Source organism: Pongo pygmaeus, chromosome 8 (assembly GCF_028885625.2).
Source record: "Pongo pygmaeus isolate AG05252 chromosome 8, NHGRI_mPonPyg2-v2.0_pri, whole genome shotgun sequence".
Classification (NCBI taxonomy): domain Eukaryota; kingdom Metazoa; phylum Chordata; class Mammalia; order Primates; family Hominidae; genus Pongo; species Pongo pygmaeus.
The window spans coordinates 124,601,286-124,623,419 of NC_072381.2; the positions used below are offsets into that span (position 1 = coordinate 124,601,286).

The 22,134-nt window shown below is 46.0% G+C and overlaps 1 protein-coding gene across 6 annotated transcripts in view; it reads left to right on the forward strand.

Moving 5' to 3' along the window:
• Positions 1 to 543: 543 nt before the first annotated feature.
• GRK5 (G protein-coupled receptor kinase 5) overlaps positions 544 to 22,134 on the forward strand; it is a 254,503-nt gene continuing 232,912 nt past the window's right edge. For 5 of the 6 annotated variants that reach the window (XM_054435335.2, XM_063670320.1, XM_054435332.2 and 2 more), the window contains exon 1: positions 555 to 840. In XM_054435335.2, coding sequence (XP_054291310.1) covers positions 789 to 840 — 52 coding nt within the window. In that variant the 5' untranslated portion in view covers positions 555 to 788. Of the gene's footprint in view, positions 841 to 22,134 lie in introns of all 6 variants that reach the window. The other variant, XM_054435334.2, reaches the window with a different exon arrangement.

Below are 22,134 nucleotides of genomic sequence, written 5' to 3' on the forward strand. Positions count from 1 at the left end.
TGGCGCGCGGCCGAGCTGGCGGCCCTCCCACTTCGAGCACGGCTCGGGACCCGCACTGGCTCCTGCCGGGCCGCAGCGCTCCGCGCGCCGCCACCGGGGCCTGTGCACTCCGCTTTCCGGGCTGGCGGCGGAGCGGGAAGGGGGCAAGCGGGAGCCTGCGCGGGGGTGCTGGGGACTTCGGCTTGGCTGGGCCGCCTTTGAGTCGCCTGTCGGCCTGGCGGTGCCCGCCTTCGCTTTCGGTGCCGTCCCGGGGCGGGTCCTCGCTCCGACAGCCGCGCGCCAGCCCAGCTCAGCCCCGGCGCCGCGCGGCCGGGAGAACTCCAGGTCCCAGCAGGCCCCGCGCCGCGAGCACCGAGGCAGGAGGCGCGCCTGGGCCGGCGCTTGCGCAGTGCGGCCGCCCGAGCCTGCTAGTACCACACCCCCGGGAGGGACGGAGGGGAGGCAGAAGCATCCGAGGCATTAAAGCATCCGAGGGAGCCGGAGGGGAGGAGAATGGAGTGACAGAGACCCGCGGAGGGTGGGGGGTGGGGGGGAGCGTGTTGAGGGAGGGGGGGAGGGGGGACACAGAGGGAGGAAGAAGCGGCGGCGGCGGCGGCGGCGGCGGCTCGTCTTTGCAGAGGGGGAAACTCTTTGGCTGAGAGCAGGAATAATGCGGTAGGCAAGGCGGGCTGCTGGCTCCCCCGGCTCCGGCAGCAGCGGCGGCAGCCCGAGCAGCGGCAGCAGCAGCGGCAGCACCCCAGGCGCTGACAGCCCCGCCGGCCGGCTCCCTTGCTGACCGCCGACTGTCAATGGAGCTGGAAAACATCGTGGCCAACACGGTCTTGCTGAAAGCCAGGGAAGGTAAGAGGCAGGGCCGGTACGTGCCCGGCGCGTCCGCCGCGGGCCAGGGTGCGGGTGTCGGGCGGCGTGCGGGCTGGGGCTGCGCCCGTGCAGGATACCCGCTGCCGGCGAGTGGGTCGCGAGCAGGACACTTCGGAGAGCCGCTCTGCAGACCCTTCAGGGTTCCTGCCCTGGGACTCAGAGAATCTGGACTTGGGCTGAGAAGGTTGCAGGGATTTGGATGCTAACATATCTCCTAGTTTCCAGCGCTCGCCCTGCAGAGCGTGCCATCTCGGCAGCTGTTGAAAGGTCAGTTGGAAAAGCATTCATTCGGGGAGCGACGAGCAAACATGCACATAAAATAGCGTTTCAAGTCGGCCCGGGATGGTTCTGTGTGAACTGGTGTGTGTGTTCGGGGGGCGGGGGTGGAATGAGCAGAAGCCAAGTCTTTGCCTGCGCAGGCTGAGTTGATATAGACTATTGCTGGAAACCATCCGCTGGGATGTTTCTTAGGGAAATCCCGTCGTGTGGAAGGAAGCCTTTTAAAGGCAAAGTCAGATGTTGAGGAATTAGCCTTTTCATAGAATTATCAAAGGATGGCTGTACAGATCACCTAGAAAATAATTCAGTATTTCAGGTTTTTCTTTTCTGGGAGTGTGATAACTGAAATTGTTAGATTTTGGCTCAGTTAAGAAAAGAAAGGTAAGTGTGCTGGTGCTTTAGATACGTTTTCTATGCAAATCATTAGATTTCCTGCATTTAGCTGGCAGGAAATATTGTCTAAATGGAGTGTGTAAGATCCTGAGTCAAACCCTAAGAACGCGTATTTTGACTCTTCCTTTTGATGAAAAACAGAAAAAAGGGGGGGAGGCAGAAACTTAGATGCTTCCTAAAATGATTGTGTTGTGTACATGTAAACATATATATTTAGGAATACCTGGAATTTATGTAGCATCTTTTTCTTTTTTTTTCTGGTCAAGATTTGAGCTCTAGTATGCGACCTTTTTCATAAAAGGGCAAGAGGTTTTTCCCTTTCACGGGAGAACGCTTTATTTGATACTAAGGTAGAAGGTAGACTGAGTAAGGGCTTGACTTTAGAAGGATACTCGGTGAGCAGTCCATGAAAATGTCTTACCTACTTAATATTTTCATTCACCCACTTTGATGAATGAAGGGAAGAATTTCTGGCCAGCAATAAAACGATTCGTGTTTATTCAGCCCGTTCCATCACCTTGTGGCTCCCTACACACTGTGGGGGTAGGTGATGCATAGCCTTCCGTGGGCAGCGTTTCAGCAACTCAACCCGGCATTCGTGTCTTACTTTCGTCGTCACTTGTCACTCTAAAGCAGCCAGTGGGCAAGAAGGTTTATTTCAGAAGCCCCGAAGGGAGGCAGTGCTTTGAAAACCCCAGCAGAGTTTAAAATATACAGGTTAGTCTGCCTCCCATTGCTTAGCTTAGGTGGGAATAAATTTTTAGGAGAGGCTTGTTACTTGGTGACTTCAGGTTCTAAGGCCTGAGCTGTGTGTGTGTGTGTGTGTGTGTGTGTGTGTGGTTTTTTTTTTTCCTAACCTGACATTTTTAGTGGACGGGATCAAGGTGGGTGCTGGTAGGCTCTCCTCTGGGTTGGGCAATGGTCCTGAAAGGGAGGAAGCAGAGAAAACAGCCCTCCACCTCCCCCGCCTCTCTTGCAGCCTTTGCAGCTAGCCACCTAGTGGTGGGACACGGTTGTGTATCTCAGGATTCGGGGGCTGGGAAAGTTTTCACTCTCCCTCCATTCTGAAATTATTTCTTGGGAAATCACTGGGTCTGATGGTACTGGAGCCTTGCAAGTTTCGCTGGTTCCTCCTGTTGCCCAGGGAATCTGCCCCCGACATTTGCTGCTGTAGATATTTGTTTGCCTGATAGATGCTTTTTTTCTTCCCTGAACATTTGGTTGCTTCTTTTATAATGCTTTGCTTAGAGTGGGCAAAGTGATGTCAATTCCACCCGCTCCCTCCAAATTGTTCTCCCCAGTATTTTTTCACCAACGTGAATTTACTGTCTGATATTGTTGTTCGTTAGGCCAACAAATTGGGTTTTTTTCCCAGAGCCTTGGAGAAGAGAGCTGCAGGCTGGAAGCTTGTGTGGAGTGACCGACTCCCATTGGGGCAGAATTACAGTGATTGAAAGTGCTCAAGAATGTGCCTTTCACTTTTTTTTTCCTTTTAAAGGCTTTTTCAATTTTGCTGTGAGAGTTTGGTCGTCATCTCATGGTGAGAAAATAGCTCTTGATGATGCCTTGGAAATGGAGAGGGCCTGCGGAAGCAGGGAGAGACTGACACGTGAACAAGAAAAATTAATCATTTAATGGAAACCTCATTTAAAATTTGCATCTCTCCCCCTCTTTCTCTCTTATGCCTAGAGGAAAGCCATGATTTTAAGTGCTTCCAGTTTCTTTTGGCTGGGCCTTTATTAGAGACTTGAGCCTGTATATCCTAATTAGTGTGGACGCTTTTAGAAATTAAAGCAATTTATGTTTCTCTCCTCAGTTCTCATATACTTGAATTTATTTTACTAAACTTAATAATTCTCCAAATAACCATATTATCTAAATATTCAGAAATGAAAGTTTCAGTCAGTTTATTGAAATATCTAATATAAAACAGTACATTAAAAAAATCTGAGTTGTTTAAAAGGTTTAAAAACACTTCTTAAAGATTCTTGTCAGTGGTTACAGATGAGAAATATAATTGGCAAATGTGAAATTTAATTTAGTTCACTTAACAAAATACACCGTCAGTAATTTAAAATTTGGCTTTCAAGTAAAAGTCACATTTGTCCCAAACAATAGAGAAACAGACCTTGAAGAAAGACAGGCACACTTTGAAAATGCTGCAAAATAATTTGTAGTTGTCCATGTTGGTAGGTAACACCGGGGCCTATCTTTTCTTATTATTGTGCATTCTTAAAGACAGATGGCTCCTAAATTCACTGTATCTTCAAAGTCTTACCGTAATAAGACATAATATAAAGTGGAAAGCATTAATGTAGCAATAAAATAGAAAGCCTGTAAGTGGATTAGAGTAAAATGATGGATTGTTAGTAATTAGAAAATATAGCAAGCAAGCTTCACAACTGTGACAATTATTTTAAAATAAGAAAACGTAGAGGTATGGGTTCAAGATTTTAAACCACGGAAATGTACTTTGGGGCCTGTTTATTTGTCCTGGGTCTCATGAGAAAACATCAACTCAATCACTCTTAGGAACTTTAGATTGCTCTCCTAAAAAGCGGTTAAGGAAAAAAAGAAAGAAGTTGAGACTGAATTCATGGCAATTTATGGGAATGAGCTAAGTGATTAAGCATTTCATGAAAAAGAGGCCCAGACTAACTCTATCTATCTATTTATTTACATTTCAGAATCTCAGAAAATTGGCAGGCGACCTAATGTTGAAATAATAATGAGAAGGAGAGTTTGCTGAGTGCCTTTTATGTGTTTCTTTTTGGTTTTATTGTTGCAGTAAAAGTTTTTGTGTTTTTCTCATCTTCTAGATCTGTTGCCTTTCTTCTGAGTGAACAGTGGTGAGAAAAAATTTTGCAAGGCCCCGCTTTTCCTTTCTTCACAGGCCAGCAGTAGCCATATCTGATCAATAAAGATATCTGAAGGAATATTGATCACATTTTCCTGAGGCCCTAGCAAGCACAGGAATTGAGAATTTAAGACTAGAACAACTTTACCATTTGTCACAATTGCCAAAAATTAGAATACATAGGAACCGTTTTTTCAGGTAACTCTGTGACTTGGCTGGGTCTTCCTGGTCATCAAGATTAGCACTCCGGGGCCTGAGAGAGGTTAGAGAGGACAGGAAGAATGAGTGAGCCAGCATCCAGCTCTGCATGGGGCAGGCTATGGCGTGGACAGACTTAACATTCCACAGCACGGCTGAAAGCCGTGGACCTCTTTCCCTTGCACCCCTAATTCATGGTGATAAAACCGAAACATGGTGAATTAGGTTATTAGAACATTGGAACATCTCTGAAGCTCAAAGCCCTCTTATGGCTATGTGAAGGCATACGTGGAGGCATACGTACTCCACCCTGAAGCTTCTCCTTCAGTTTTAATGTTAATCTTACCAAGCGACAGCTTTCATCCTGGTGAAGGCAGCTCGGTGTGTGTAAAAGCAGCCTGGCCTGTTAAACACAATGCTGTTAAATGAAACTGCCTTTCATTTTTTTTTTTAAAGTTTCCTTTTCAGTACTGACAACTTGGAGGTAGAGAAACCAAAAGCAATGTTTTCAGAAGGCCTTTTGCTTTCTTAAAGATTTCAAACGATGATTGTCGTTAATCTGGCTGCCTGTTTGAAAAACCATCAGATAAATGCCCACAAGGCTCTCATCTTTCAGTAGCTTAGCTGCTGCTTGTCAGATTCTAAACTCCAAAGCGCTTGACTCTTCCAGTGCCCAAACTAATCCTTGTTTAAATTATGTCTTCAGAAGCTATAACTCTTATAGTGGCTTGCTAAATGATACCCTTTGGATCTGGGCTGAAGACTTCCAGAATGCCCAAGTGAATTTCAGGAGTGGGCTCAATGTTTAACCAAATTCACCTTTACCAAGGGCTATTCAATCCATATCTGGGATGTTTTAAATAAAACTATCCAGGACTGTGGGCAATACTCAAAGTTAATCTTTGTTGCCAGTATGTTTGGAGTGCAAGATAAAGCATTATAATATCTAGACGTTTTTGAAATAAAAATGTCTTCTGGTTACCAAAAGGCATTATTGTCATAGGTCATGCAACTCAGAGGTGAAACTTGAGAAAACAGAAAGTGACTACCAACAGGTTGACACATTGAGAAGAGAATTAGGAATTTCCTCAGTCATACAACCCTCAGCACCCATTTCTCACATCAAAATAGAATGGTGGAGCCGAGTGGGGTGGCACAGCCTGTGGTCCCAGCTACCCTGGAGGCTGAGGAAGATCATTTGAGCCCAGGAGTACTGGTCTGGAGCGAACTATGCCTGTTGGGTATCTGCAGGAAGCTCGGCATCAATATGGTGACCTTTTGGGAGTGGGGACCACCAAGTTGCCTAAGGAGGGGTGAACTGGCTTGGTGGGAAACAGAACGGGTAAAAACTCCCATGCTGATCAGCAGTGGGATAGCATCTGTGCATAGCCACTGCCCTCCAGCCTGGGCAACACATGAGACCCTGTCTCTAAAAATAAATAAATAAATGAATGGAATAGAAGAGAATATTGAAGACAAGGGGATGAAGGCATGATTTTAAAGGACTAAAATGGGCCGGGCATGGTGGCTCATGCCTGTAATCCCAGCACTTTGGGAGGCCGAGGCAGGCGGATCACCTGAGGTCAGGAGATCGAGATCAGCCTGGCCAACATGGTGAAATCCTGTCTCTACTAAAAATACAAAAATTAGCGGGGTGTGGTGGTGCCCGCATGTAATCCCAGCTACTCGGAAAGCTGAGGCAGGAGAATCACTTGAACCCGGGAGGTGGAGATTGCAGTGAGCTAGTATTGCACCACCGTACTCCTGACTGGGTGACAGAGTAAGACTTCGTCTCAAAAAATAAAAATAAAAAATTAAAATGTATTATGGCCTTAAATAATAGGGTTGATTTCTACTTTAAAACATATCCTGTTATATTTCAGTGAAAATTTTTATTTAAAAATACTGTAAATATTGAAAAGATGTATTTTTGCGGGGCAGAGATAATGTCATTCCTTTTATTACCATCCAAGAACTGGAGGAAGCATTTCATTTTGTGAAAACTGTGCTACTTTTAAAAGAGAAAGTCCTTACTTCCTGACTGGACCCTTCCCCCACTCCCATTTCTCATTTTGAGGAAACCGTTCTTGAATAGGCTTCTGAAAATCTTACAAGAGTAAAATTTATTTATTCAGCATTTGGTTGTTGAAGGACCCAGTGCAGAGGTGACATTCGGGTGTCAGCCTCAGGTAATACAATGTGAAATGAGTGAAAAGATGCAATTGGGCACTGCCGTTTTCTTTTTACATGTTTTTTTGTTTGTTTTTTGTTTTGCTTTGAGACAGAGTCTGCTCTGTTGCCCAGGCTAGACTGCAGTGGCGCAGTCTGGGCTCACTGCAACCTCTGCCTCCCAGGTTCAAGCGATTCTCCTGCCTCAGCCTCCTGAGTAGCTGGGATTACAGGCGCCCACCATCAAGCCTGGCTAATTTTTGTATTTTTACAAAATTTCGAGGCGGGGTTTCACCATGTTGGCCAGGCTGGTCTCAAACTCCTGGCCTCAGGTGATCTGCCTGCCTTGGCGTCTCAAAGTGCTGGGATTACAGGCATGAACCACTGCACTCAGTCTCTTTTGATGTTTTTTAACTGATCAACTAGGTGTGAACAGAACTGGATTTTTTTTTTTCCCCGAAGAGCTGAGGCTGACTGGGGTGTGACCTCCTTAGCTGTGTAGACTGCATTGACTCTGCTGTGCCTAGAATTTGGACAATGGCCTGAGGGACCAGTATGTGATTTAAGCATAATTAAAAGGTTATACTTGAGGGATAGACCTGAATCTGGAAGACAACTGCTAATTTTCTGGGGCACTGAGGGGTTTTTGTTTTGTTTTGTTTTTTGAGACAGGGTCTTGCTGTCACCCAGGCTGGAGTGCAGTGGTGCGATCTCAGCTCATTGCAACCTCGACCTCCTGGGCTCAAGTGATCCTCCCACCTCACCCTCCTGAGTAGCTGGGACTACAGGCTCGTGCCAACATGCCTGGCTAATTTTTGTGTTTTTTTGTAGAGATGAGGTTTCGCCGTGTTGCCCAGGCTGGTCTCTAAACTCCTGGGCTCAGGCAATCCATCCACCTTGGCCTCCCAAAATGTTGGGACTACAGGTGTGAGCCACCACGCCCGGCCAACACTGTGTTTTTATGAAGGTCTGTTCCTAGAAATGGAAGCCATTAAAAACAATGGCAAGAAGACCGTTTGGTTGAGGAATGACAAGATCCAAGAGGAAAACTGGTATGCCATGGCGCCTTCCAGGCAGAGCAGTTGTTCAGGGCAGAGGCCTGGGCAGGTAGACGGGCTGCAGTTCTGGAGTGAAGACGGTGGAGGCTGCATTCCTTTCTGGCTTTCTGTTGGGATTGGCCTGGGTATGTCCTTTGACATAGCCTGTCACAGGGAATGACCGAAAAGATTAAAGGCACCTGTTCCTCTTCAGGGGCTCTGTTCAACGTAGTAGCCACTAGCTGTATGTTGTTATTTATACTTAAATTAATTAAAGTTAGGAATTATGTTCCTGAAGCATGCAAACCACATTTCTGGTGCTCAGTAGCCATGTGTGGCTAGTGGCGACTGTATTGGGCCATGCATATAGAACATTCCCGTCATTGGAGAAAGCTCATCGGGACAGAGCTTCTCTGGAGGGTTCTGTGCATTTAGTGAGTGTGATAACCCCATGACTTCTGACATGAAAAATTAGGGAAAATTAAAAGAAGCAGAGGGAGGCAGGGAGTTGGGGAGAGAGACAGTGTGGAGGAGAGGGAGAAAGAGAGATGAGAGGGGGAAATGGGTAGGAGAAGGAGAAAATAGGGGAGGGGGTGCGGAGAGTGAGGAAGAGACTGAGGAAGGGGAGGGGGCTGCACCATGGAGGAGGGGTGAAGGCAGGGGTTGGGAGTTGGGACTGACTCACCTAAGAGGAAATTCAGGTCAGGGACAATCATGGATGGTGGCGGGGGTGGAGAGGGTTAAGCTACCATATCCTCCCCCACCCCCTTTTTCATATCTTGTTGGGAAATTTGCCTAAATTGAGCAACTGACTTTCCTGATTGAAATTAAATACATGATATAGATACATACCGAGTCCCATGTTCCTTCTTGAAATTCTTAATGTGGGGCTATTTTAAAGCAGTCATTTTATTTAAAAAAACAATTAAGTTGCATAAGTGCGGCAGATCTACAGAAAGAATAGAAAGAAACCTCCACAGGCAGGTGATCTAAAATGGGGGTGAAGACAGGCAAAACCATTTTAAGAGTTTTCATTTTTTCTGAGCTGGGAAGACATCAGGAAGAAGGTATATTTAAAGATGCCAAAGAAACTCACTGTTCTTGTATCCACTTGAAAATGGTTTCTCCTCAAAAACTGTTTCTTGTGAGATTTGCAACATTTTAACAATAACTCACAGCACACTTAGAAAGAAAGTAAGTATTTGAAACAATAAAACAGTTCGTTGCTTGTTCCCTGGTGTCCGAAGCAAGGGAGTCTATCTGATGTCGTACCAGAGTCAACTGGTGACATCCTCCTAAACTAGGCCAGTTTTGATAGGGCCTACCGTGTTTCAAAGAACTTGTAATCTGTGGAATATCAAGAATTTTTTAAAAAAGGTAATGATGAAGTGAACCCCAAGGACAGCTTCTGGGGCCTGTGCAGAAAGCAGGGGTAAACAGATAAGCTGAGATAAACAGATAAGAACATGCCTCTGTCCTGAAGTGGCAGAGGCCACAGAACTGCTGGTGCCTCGGCTTCCCTGAGCCTTCTCAGCTCATCTACTGCCCTGTCCTCTGTTTCCGGCATAGAGGTTACCCTTGGTTTAACAGATGGGGAAACTGAGATGGAAGAAAGGGAGTCAGGGCCGGGTGCAGTGGCTCACGCCTGTAATCCCAGCATTTTGGGAGGCTGAGTCAGGAGGATTGCTTGAGGCCAGGAGTTCAAGACCAGCGTGGGCAGCATAGCAAGACCCCTATCTCTACAAAAAATAAATAAAAAGTAAAAATGGCCAGGCGTGGTGGCTCACACCTGTAATCCCAGCACTTTGGGAGGCCAAGTGGGGTGGATCACTTGTGGTCAGGAGTTCAAGATCAGCCTGACCAACGTGGTGAAACCCCATCTCTACCAAAAATACAAAATTACCTGGATGTGGTGGTGGGTGCCTATAATCCCAGCTACTTGGGAGGCTGAGGCAGGAGAATCGTTTGAACCTGGGAGTGCCACTGCACTCCAGTCTGGGTAACAGCGAAACTCCTTCTAAAAGATAAAATAATAATTAAAAAAACCCATAAAAATAAAAAAAGGGAGTCACTTGTTCAAGGTCACTTGAACTGCGGACTTTTGGGGAGCAATTGCAAGTGGATCTCCCCTACCCTCCAAAGTGCTTTTATGTTCCAAAATAAATCTTTCTTCCTTCCTCTCATAATACATGCCAAAACAACAAACTCTTCTCGAGATGGTAGGGTTTTTAAGTGTGAATACCCATGAGGTTGTAATTGTGGAAGAGAAAGAGTGTCTTTGTCAGATTCCCTGGGAAAAGGGGCAAATTGGGAATATAATTTCCCTCTCAGACCGTGATTTCAGCTGAGGGCCAGTTTGAGAGCAGTTGGGTAAATTAGTTCCTACTAGGTTGTAAATGACTGGTAGGTGAATCCTCAAAGTGGATGTTTCCATTTTAAAAGTAGAACTGTGTATCAGTACAACTGAATCTGTGTTTGAGGATAAGGCAGGATGCATACATGCCATACATAAGTGCCTGTACACACATAAGCACATGTGTACGTATGTGGTATGATCGCCTGTGGAGGCCCATTACCTGTACTCTCTCACTGCCTGGGCCCCTCCTACCAACACATCGGACAAGCAAGGCCAGCCTCTTGCATTATTTTTCCCCTCAGCAGGGCTAGTGGCCAATGAATTGCCCCCAAGGGACAGGATGTGAAGCCCCATGGGTGGTGGTGGTGGGGACCATCATGGGAGTTTAGGTGTGGGCCACATCACTGGCAGCAGCACCACCTCCTTTCCTTAGCAGAGGCAAGAGGTGGGCAGCGGGCATGCCAGTTCCTGCTGGCTCACCACACATAGCTCCCATCTGCCCTGCACCCTGCTTCCCTGGCCGCTTACTGCTCCTTAGGAGGTTCTCGCCCTCAGTTACCTCTGCCTGACAGTGGCACCTTATATGCAGGCTCAGGTCTCTGCAGCTCTCTTTACTTACTACCCAAGTAGGGGGTTAGAGAGGGGAAGGTGAGGAGGGTTTTTCTTGCAGATTGCAGGGCATCCCCACCCCCTCACCAAAGAGAGGGTATGAAGTGGCCTTTTCCCCAAGAAAAGCTCTCTCCGGATGAACCCCTTGCCATTTTTCAGTGGTAACCTTGAGTGTTTGCATTTAGGAACCATGTCAACCCCTGTGTGTGTGTGTGTGTGTGTGTGTGTTGCGTTAATGTTGCAACTTTGCTTTTCAGGGGGCTTTGTGAGGCAAGGGAGTGTATAAGAGCCATGCACTTCCTTGGGGGTCCACAGTCAGACTTGAGATCCTGGTGGGAAGGCAGCCTGGTGTCACTCCCTGATGATGAGGGCACAGGAAGCCATGCCTTTGATCTGTTCCTGCAGAGAAGGTGTAGCTCTGAACTTACCCACTCCAGGAAGGGAAGGGGAGGGGAGATAGAATTACCCAACTGCTGGCTGGAGAGAACCCAGCCAACGTAATTGCTCTGCATGTCTGATAAAAAGTCTTGTGAAACCTCATTTGAAAATGGAATTCCATCCTGGCATGGGTCTTAGCACTGCTTCTGAAATGGAAACAAGCTGGAGAAGGTCGACAAATGGCCCAGGAAGAACAGCTTTAAGTGGCTGATGCAGAAATGGGTCCTGCTTGGTCTTAATGTTTTCCGTTAATACACTCAGGAGGAGCTTGTTGGGATATGTAGATAACATCCCAGGAGAAGGAACTCCTAACTCTAGGAAGAATAGGGGTGGAGTAAGGACAAAGGATTGGGCCATCGACTTGAATAGCAAAGGATACCTGAGCATCCAACTTTTCTCAAGCCAAATGCTGTCGTGGGTTGATGCCACTACCCCTGCTGTCACAGATTAGGGAGGGTGTGTGTCTGATGAATATGTTCCTGGAACATAGTAGGTGTTCAAAATATTTCCAGAATGAATGACTGATGCTACACAGCTTGAGTATCCCTAATTGAAGAATCTGAAATCCAAAATCTGAAACTTTTTTTTTTTTTTGAGACGGAGTCTCGCTCTGTCACCAGGCCAGAGTGCACTGGCGTGATCTCAGCTCACTGCAACCTCTGCCTCCTGGGTTCAAGTGATTCTCCTGCCTCAGCCTCCCAAGTAGCTGGGACTACAGGCGTGTGCCAGGCGTTTTTTGTATTTTTAGTAGAGAGGGGGTTTCACCGTGTTAGCCAGGATGGTCTTGATCTCCTGACCTCGTGATCCTCCCACCTCGGCCTCCCAAAGTGCTGGGATTACAGGCTTGAGCCACCACGCCTGGCCCAAAATCTGAAACTTTTTGAAAGCCCACATGATGCATATAAAATGATCATTGGAGCTGTTTTTTTTTTTTTTTTTTTTTTTTTTTTTTGAGACAGGGTCTCACTCTGTTGCCTAGGCTGGAGTGCAGTGGCACCATCATAGCTTAGCTCACTGCAGCCTTGGCCTCCTGGGCTTAAGTGATCCTCCTGCCTCAGCCTCCAAAGTAGCTGGGACTACAGGTGCGTGCCACCACACTTGACTCTTTGCAACATTTTGGATTTTAGATTTTCGGATTTGGGATGCTCAACCGGTATAATGCAAATATTCCAAAATCCAAAAACATCAGAAATCCAAAGCACTTCTGGTCACAAGCATTTCAGATAAGGGATACTCAACCTGTATTTATGTTATGTATGGTGAAGAAGAGAGCCGAGAAAGTGATATCCTCAAGAAATGGCCTTGGGGTCACAATAGATTGTACATTAGGAGATGATTCAACATGGTTAAGAAAGGTTAACTAAGGTTATAGGGCAAATTGGAAAATGTTTTCCAAATGTTTGTCTTAACTCTGAAAAATGTTTGGCAAACTCCCCCTCCCCCCTAATTTGGAAGTGGTTTGTTTTAGTCGTTTTGGAAGAAATAAATATTTGCATTAGACCAAACATTTGGGGCAAACAGTTCTCCCCAATTCTGAGGCTCTGTGTGAGTAGGAGGAGATGTTTCATGCCGATAACACTCATCCCTTTTTTGGCCAAATCAAAGGTAACTTTCAATGTGAGCTTCACATGCTTTTCATATCACTGCTAGAATGAGGTTGAGCAAATGGAAGGAAAAGAGGAAGCCAAGCAGCTTGATCCTTCCAGACCTAGGGATGGCTGATGACCTGGCATTTGAAGGATGTAATCGTTAAAGAAAAATTGCCTTTCTGCTCATGGGCAGGGAGGCTGGATCCAATTAAGACAAGGAAAACGTATGTTAACTTGGAGGAAAAATTTCTAAACAGTCAATTCTGTAATCCTCTCTGAAGAGGAAGAGGGCAACATGATGAGGCTTTATGGATGGTGCCAAGCCCTGTGATATATAATAATTAGTAACCACTGGTTATTTTGCCGCACACTCATTCTCCAAACCACTAACCATTGCTTGGGATGGAATGCACCAGGCCTAGATATTTGCCCCAGATGTCTTCCCTTCAGCAGTATCCAATTAGGGGGATTTTTACAAATTAAACCTTAATTCTCTATAATATATAGCAAAATATAAATTAAGGAAGGAGAAACCCGATTTCCTTGGTTGGTTCCATGGGTTACAGAGGTGAGGGCTAGTCTTCAGGTGGACCTCTTAGTTTATGCTTCAGCAGCTAGTGGTGACGGTTCTATATCATGGTCCTTGGTATTTTTGCTAGTCTTTTTGGTAGCTTAAAAACATTTCAGAGGCCAGGCATGGTAATCCGAGCACTTTGGGAGGCCAAGGTGGGTGGATCACCTGAGGTTAGGAGTTTAAGACCACCCTGGCCAACATGGCAAAACCCCGTCTCTACTAAAAATACAAAAATTAGCCAGGCATGGTGGCACGCGCCTGTAATCTCAGCTACTCGGGAGGCTGAGACAGTAGAATCACTTGACCCCGGGAGGCGGAGGTTGTGGTGAGCCGAGATCGTGCCACTGCACTCCAGCCTGGGTGACAAGAGTGAGCCTCTGGGTGACAGAGGCTCAAAAAAAAAAAATTTTTTTTTGGCAAAGGTAATACTCACTAAAGAAAGTCCAGGCCAGAAGTGTTGTCTCATGCCTGTAATCCCAGCACTTGGGGAGGCGGAGGCTGGCAGATCACCTGAGGTCAGGAGTTTGAGAAGAGCCTGGCCAACATGGCGAAACCCTGTCTCTACTAAAAATACAAAAAAATTAGCCTAGTGTGGTGGCATGCGCCTGTAGTCCCAGCTACTCAGGAGGCTGAAGGGAGAGAATGGCATGAACCCGGGAGGCGGAGGTTGCAGTGAGCCGAGATTACGCCACTGCACTCCAGCCTGAGGGACAAGGTAAAACTATACCTCGGGGAAAAAAAAAAAAAGTCCAAAGGACCATGTAAAGCATCTCTCTCTCTATTCCCATGCACCCCTGCTATCAATCCCACCACTCCGAAATAATTAGCATCAGCATGTAGGTGAACATTTTCCCAAATCTCTGTATATGCACATACGAACATCTAGATAGAACTTTACACAAAATGGGTCCCAGTGTACACACTGTTCCGCAGCTGTTTTCAGTCCACAATATGCTGCAGAGCCTTTCCATATCTGTGTTTATAGTTTCCCATGAAATGGATGGGTGTGAGGAAAAATTGTGAAAGACTTTGGAAGCTGAATGCTGTTTCAATGGAATGCTGGGTATGTTCTAGCAGACTCTTAGGGGTTATCCAGTTCTAAAGGGGTCTGTGTTTTTCATTGTCTTTGACTAGTTTTATAATATATTTAACCAAGCCCCTAGAATGGGCCATTTAAATTATCTAATTTTTAAGTGTAATATAAAGGAATATCCTACTTATGATATATTCATCATTCATCTTTATGCACTGACTTTAAAGACTTCTGTTTTTTTCCTGTGGGAGTGTCTGCCTAATAACATCCCCTTTCCTCTTTGGGAAGAATCATAATAATTTGTGAAATAGGCTTCAGTGACCCTAGGGATGTACAATGCAGATTTTCTTATGAGAAAGGAGCATGATACATGTGACATGACATTTCTGAGACCTTTGGGACTTAACATCCCTCACCTCTGAGTAATGAGTCATCTTTTCTATGGTATTCAAAGTTTGAATTAGGGAAATTAAGGTTGAGTTCAGTCAAAGACTGTAGTTATGGATGACTTTTCAGTTGCCCTTGGATTTTGCATGTATAAATCAGGCAGGGGGTACACTCAGAAAACAAGCCCACAGCTTTGTAAAGGTGTCTTGGATCTCCCACTGTGGATCATCAGCACAACCCTGTGGGCCTGGGAATTGTTTTTGCTGTTGCTGTTAGTATTATTCTAGTTTGAGAAAGAAGGAAATCAAGCTCAGAGAGGTGAAGTGGTTTTCCAAGATCACATACCAAGGAGCCACTTCCCCTTGTTCCTGTGGTGCTAATCCATTGCTTCATTTTTCATGTTTGAGGGCTTTTGCGTTTCATTATACATTGCACAATTCTAGGGAGCCATTGTTCCCATCCTAAAGCTGGTAGATGTGTAAATGTATCAGGTCAGGGGGCAGAAAGTGTCTTGAGGAAGGGATGCCCCTTCCTAATCCCCTCCAAGTGCTGCCTGTGCTGGTGTCAGTCCTCCTGAGGTCATTTGCCCTGTCTTTGATCTGGCACAGTATCCTCCTCTGTGAAATTCTGTAGCTCTTCCTCTGGTAACTGCTTTCACTAAAGGTTTGCATGGAATTTACCTAGACTAGGGCCCTATGGTTCCCACTTGAGAATAGAAAACGCCCATTAAAAACAGCATGACACAAAACAAATCAGTGGCCCCTCCTCCTGCTCTACCTCCCTCCGAGATAAGCTTGGCATGGGGGCATAGTCCAGAGCCCCACGGCCTTCAATAATTTTGTTAACAATTGGAGGAGAGTGGCATTTTCTTCCGGGAAACATTTGCAGATGTGTGAGGTAGCTCTACATGGGGGAGGGCTGCCCCTTCACCAGGTGCTGAGGCTGCGGGCTCCGTGTCCTGTCAGAGTGTGGGAGGGAGCTCCTCACACTGAAGCCAGCTCCTTCCTTCCCCAGAGAAGGGATCTGAGGGCCAAAAGGGGCCCGCATGGGTGGCCGTGCAGTAGCAGAAAGAGGCTCCAAAGCAGGATGGGTCCCCTGGCCTGGATTTTCCTCCAGGGCAGCTCTGCAACTCTAACACCCATCCCCAGGCTGTGTGTTTCCTAGGGATATGTAATAAAGTGCCACCAACTGGGTGGCTTAGAACAACAGACATCTATTGTCGCACAGTTCTGGAGGCCAGACGTTTGAAATCAAGGTGTGTGCAGGGCAGTGCTCCCTCTGAAGTTACCTGGGGAAGACCTGTTCCAGGCCTCTCTCCTTGTCTTGTTGGTGGCTGTCTTCTCCCTGTGCCTCTTCCTCTTGTGCATCTGTCCCTGTGTCCAGAGTTATCCTTTGTATAAGGACACCAGTGCTATTGGATCATGGCCCACGTGAATGACCTCATGTTAACTTGATTACCTCCATAAAGATCCTATTTCCAAATAAAGTCACATTCTGAGGTACTGGGGGTTAGGACTTCAACATAATCTTCTTTGGAGGACACAGTGAGCCCTGGAACACAGACCCTGCCTGTACTGAAGCAGCAGCTTTTGGGGAGAGCCTGTATTTTTAAAACAGGAGGTTCTGAGGATGAACCAGGTGTGGGAACCGCTGCTCTATAGAACCCTGGAGCTGGTGGGTTTTCTGAGTGCCTTCCGAGATTATCTCGGACATCCAGACTACTCTGACCGGGTCCCCAAGTAGGACTCTGCAGGTTCCCAAATAGGACTCTGCAGGTTCCCTGGCAGTTGGTTTCTGTCTTCTGCTCAAATCTTTCTAGAGACAGGGAACTCATACCTTCTTCTAAGCAGCCTATCCGATTTTGAACCACTGGATTAAAAATATCTATAATATTATATATATATTAGATAGGCTTCTTACCTCACCCACTAAACTGTAGACTTCCTGAGGGCTGACACCAGGGCTTTTTCTTTGTATCTTACTGGAACTAACCAGATGCTAAAAGTAAACCCAAGTCTGCCTATGGAGACCTGATATGTCTGGTGCCATGTTAACCCATTAGGTCCTGGTTCTGCTCTTTGGAGGTATCCAGGATAAATGCACCACTCTTTGCCTGAGGGGGCCCTTCTGATATTAGAAGACAACTATGATACCCACTGTAGAACTAAAACCAGAACCCCAAGTCAGGCACGGTGGCACGCACTGGTAGTCCCAGCTACTTCCAAACCAGGATGATCACTTGAGCCCGGAGTTCTGGGCTGCAATGTGCCATGATCGTGCCTGTGAATAGCCACTTCACTCCAGTCCGGGCAACAGAGTGAGACCCTGTCTCTTAACAAACAAACAAACAAACATAGCCAGAACCCTGCCCTCCAGATTCCCAGACTGGGCTCTCATTGTGCATTGCAGCCAACAGACATAACCAACCTTAGGATAGGATTTATTAGCAGGTGGGAATGGTGTTGTTGCTAATATCTGGCAAAGCTCAAGGCTTCATAACTTGCCAGAAGTGGGATCCAGTCACCCACTATTTATTTATTTATTTATTTATTTATTTATTTATTTATTTATTTTTTGAGACAGAGTGTTGCTCTGCCGCCCAGGCTGGAGTGCAATGGCATGATCTCGGCTCACTGCAATCTTCTGCCTCCCGGGTTCAAGCGATTCTCTTGCTTCAGCCCCCCGAGTAGCTGGGATTACAGGCGCCCGCCACCATGCCCGGCTAACTTTTGCATTTTTTTATAGTGGAGACGGGGTTTCACCCTGTTGGTCAGGCTGGTCTCGAACTTCTGACCTCAGGTGATCCAACTGCCTTGGCCTTACAAAGTGCTGGGATTACAGGCGTGAGCCACCACGCCTAGCCTAGTCACCCACTTTTTAATTTTCAAGGTAATATGATATCTTCTCCTGCTGTGCATTGAGGCAAGATGTTTCCATTCCATTGAAAGCTTGATCAAGGCTCTATGAGAAGTTCAAAGGGAAGGGGAGAGTGTGCCACTCAGGTGCTGTGTGGCTCCTCTCCAAGCAAAACCTTCTTCAGCTGCATAAATGTGCAGCTTGGCCAGGTGATCCTGGAGTCTCTTCTCACCCTTCAAATCCTGAGAATTTGCGGGTGCATTTTCCACTGATAATTCAACTGTAGGTACTTCAGAATAAAATTTGATGTTAATTTGAAGAGCAGGCATTACACATTAAAATAAAAATTACCCCAAGGAAAGAATGAGAGCCAAGAGGGGTTACATTTGTAGTAGAAATAAACAGGAAAAAACCCCACCGCTGCTAATTTAACTGATTCTCGCAATCCAAGAAAGGCAAATGCATGATTCTAATGTTTTCTTTAGTAGATTACAGAAAGGAAGATTAAATCAAAAGTCAAAAATAAACAGTTTGATTATCCTACACTGTATTATCTTAATAAACTGTCTTCCTGGAAAGTTTAAAAATATACAGTACTTCATCTGGCCAAAGAAAACAGTAAGTAAATATTGTTGAGAAAATGTAAGAATTTTCCATCTAGATGTGAGGGATGGAAACATTGCCGTGTGGACTTCAAGACATCCCACAAGGAGTGAGAGAGTGATAGGTATTACCTACCTTTTAAGGCTTGTCGGGGACACTGTTGTCACACACGGGGGAAGAGGTTGGGAGGGGAATGGGCCCTATCAAGCACTCTTCTGGGCTCCTGGCAAATCCTCACCCACTTCTGCATTCTCCTGCAAGGTTTGTCTAGATACTAGCCATATCCTGACTGGTGATGCTCAGATTTCATAGTTTAGGGTGATGTGGAGAGGACTGCTGATTTTCTTCTCTCTCTCTGTTTTTTTTTTTTTTTTGAGATAGAGTCTCGCTCTGTCACCCAGGCTGGAGTGCAATGGCGCGATCTTGGCTCACTGCAACCTCCGCCTCCTGAGTTCAAGTGATTCTCCTGTCTCAGCCTTCTGAGTAGCTGGGACTACAGGCGTGTGCCACCGTGCCTGGCTAATTTTTGTATTTGTTTTTCTTTTTTTTTTTTTGAGATGGAGTCTCGCTCTGTCACCCAGGCTGGTGTGCAGTGGTATGATCTTGGCTCACTGCAAGCTCCACCTTCCAGGTTCACGCCATTCTCCTGCCTCAGCCTCCCGTGTAGCTGGGACTACAGGCTCCCGCCACCATGCCTTGCTAATTTTTGTATTTTTGGTAGAGATGGTGTTTCACCATGTTGGCCAGGATGGTCTTGATCTCCTGACCTCATGATCCACCCGCTTCAGCCTCCCAAAGTGCTGGGATTACAGGCATGAGCCAGCACCCGGCTAATTTTTGTATTTTTAGTAGAGACGAGGTTTCATCATATTGGCCAGGCTGGTCTCGAACTCCTGACCTTGTGATCCGCCCGTCTCCGCTCCCCAAAGAGCTGGGATTACAGGTGTGAGCCACTGTGCCTGGCATCTTCTTCTTCTTCTTTTTTTAATTTTAATTTTATTTTTTTGAGACGGAGTGTAACTCTGTCACCCAGGCTGGAGTGCAGTGGAGCAATCTCGGCCCACTGCAACCTTTGCCTCCTGGATTCAAGCATGCTGATTCTCTTCTGCTTAATTTTTCTACAGTTGGAAGTAGCAAAAGGTGGAGACTAGTGATGTGAGTTCTGTCCTAGCTTTGTTGCTAACCTGCCAGAGGCCAAGGCTGGTAACTTTGCGTCTCTGTATCTTTTTTTTTTTTTTTTTTTTTTGAGACACAGTCTCACGCTTGCCCAGGCTGGAGTACAGTGGTGCGATCTCGGCCCTCTGCAACGTCCGCCTCCTGGGTTCAAGAGATTCCCTTGTCTCCGCCACCTGAGTAGCTAGGATTACAGGCGCCTGCTACCATGCCCGGCTATTTTTTTTTTGTATTTTTAGTAGAGATGGGGTTTCACCATGTTGGTCAGGTTGGTCTCAAACTCCTGACCTCAAATGACCCACCTGCCTCGGCCTCCCAAAGTGCTGGGATTACAGGTATGAACCACTGTGCCTGGCCTGTATCTTTTCTTTTGAGATGGTGTCTTGCTTTGTTGCCCAGGCTGGAATGCAGTGGCGCAATCTTGGCTCACTGCCACCTTGGCCTCCTGGGCTCATGCGGTTTTCCTGCCTCCGCCTCCCAAGTAGCTGGGATTACATGCGCCCGCCAGCACGTCTGACTAATTTTTGTATTTTTAGTAAAGACGTTTCACTATGTTGGCTAGGCTGGTCTCTAACTCCCAGTCTCAGGTGATCCGCCCTCCTTGGCCTCTCAAAGTGCTAAGATTACAGGTATGAGCCCCCACTACTGGCCTGCCTCTCTGTATCTTTATCATCACATAGGAATAATGCCCTATTGATCACAGAGACCAAATAAAAAATGTAAATAAGATGGGGAGTCCAGATGCAAACCCTAGTGTATGTAAAGTTTTAGTATATAATAGGCTGGGCACGGTGGCTCATGCCTATAATCCCAGCACTTTGGGAGGCCGAGGTGGGTGGATCGCTTGAGGCCAGGAGTTTGAGACCAGCCTGGGCAATATGGCGAAACTCCATCTCTACTAAAAATACAAAAATTAGCCGGGCATGGTGGCACATGTCTGTAAACTCAGCTACTAGGGAGGAGGTTGAGGCAAGAGAATCGCTTGAACCCGGGAGGCGGAGATTTGCAGTGAGCTGAGATCATGGCACTGCACTCCAGCCTGGGTGACAGAACGAGACTTGATCTCAAACAACAACAACAACAACAGCAACAAACAAACAAACATGGTAGCCTTGGTACAGCCAGGAAGGATGGAGATAGTAAATGGGGAGGTAGTTTCTAAGGAAAAAAGCAAGTCCTGGTTAGACAGGTAGTATGTAGGGATCCACTACACACGAAAAGATGCTTGATCTCACTAGAAATCAAAGATATATAGAATCTTGGTTTGGCAAAAATTTAAAACATTGATAAAGGCTTATTTAAAAAGTGTGGGTAAATAGGTTCTTTCAAACATTACAATCTTTTTGCTGACTAGAGTGTAAATTGGTAAGTCTTTGTCTCAAGAACATTTTGGTAATATAGACATCAAAAGGCTTAAAATTGTGTAACCCTTGACCTTGAAGTTCCACGTCTAAGATTTTATCTTAAGGAAAAATTAGTGTGCCAGTGACATGCAGGAAGTTGTTCAGTAGATGATGTTTATAATAGAGGTTAATTGGAAACAGTTCCAATGACCATCTGTAAAGGATCGATATAATAAATCCTGGCATATTCAAATAGTAGACTCATACATAGCTATTAAGAATTATGGAGATCCAGACTGGGCAACATGGTGAAACCCCATCTCTACAAAAAACAAAAACAAAAACAAAAAACTAAAATTAGCTGGGCATGGTGGTGTGCGCCTGAAGTCCCAGCTACTGTGGAGGCTGAGGTGGGATGATCACTTAAGCCTGGGAGTTGGAGGTTGCAGTGAGCCATGATGGTGCCAGTACACTCCAGCCTGGGTGACAAAGTGATACCCTGTCTCAAAAAAAAAACAAAAAAACCCCCAAAAAAACAACCCCCGCCCCCAACCAAAAAACGTTATGGAGATCTAGTTCGAGACCAGCCTGGGGAACATAGTGAGACCCCATCTCTAAAAAAAAAAAAATTAAAAAACATCAGCAATCAGCCAGGCCTGGTGGTACATGCCTGTAGTCCTAGCTACTTGGGTGGGAGGATCATTTGAGCCCAAGAATTCAAGGCTGCAGTGAGCTGTGATCATGCCATTGTGCTCCAGCCTGGGGTGACAGAGTGAGACCGTGTCTCTGAGAAAAAAAGAAAAAATAATTACGGAGACCTATTCTTATTGGCATGGAGAGATGATCATAACATAGTGAGTAGGGGTTAGGAAAAGCCAGATTATGTACAATGAATGTGCATTACACTTTAGAAGAAAAAAGATGTCTTTTGGGGGGAGGGGGAATGACAATGCCTTGTAAATGTAAGGCCACTTGATAGGACTATATAGAAATAAAATCCTTAAAGAAAAGTAAACATGCCAGGTCTTCTGAATCTCAGCAAGGGTTGGTCTTCTTAGCATTCCTCCATGGGAGATTCTAAGATTATTCCAGCTGTGTTACTTCAAGGATTCTTGAAACTCTTCTTGGACCCATTTGTTGACTGACTGCTTTGATGGACTGTAAATACACATCATTAAGGCTAGATGCCTTAACGCATCTAGCATACTGTTTTGACTCTGCTAGATGATGACATGTCTTTGTCTTTCAAATGCGAATTTGATTTTTCGGAAAATCAAATTTTGTTAGGCTTGATGCATAAAGTGGCCATTTTGGAGCTGGAGAGTAAGGGGCAAGAATGGGGAATGAGAAGACTGGGACCTTTCCCAGTGCCCTGTGCT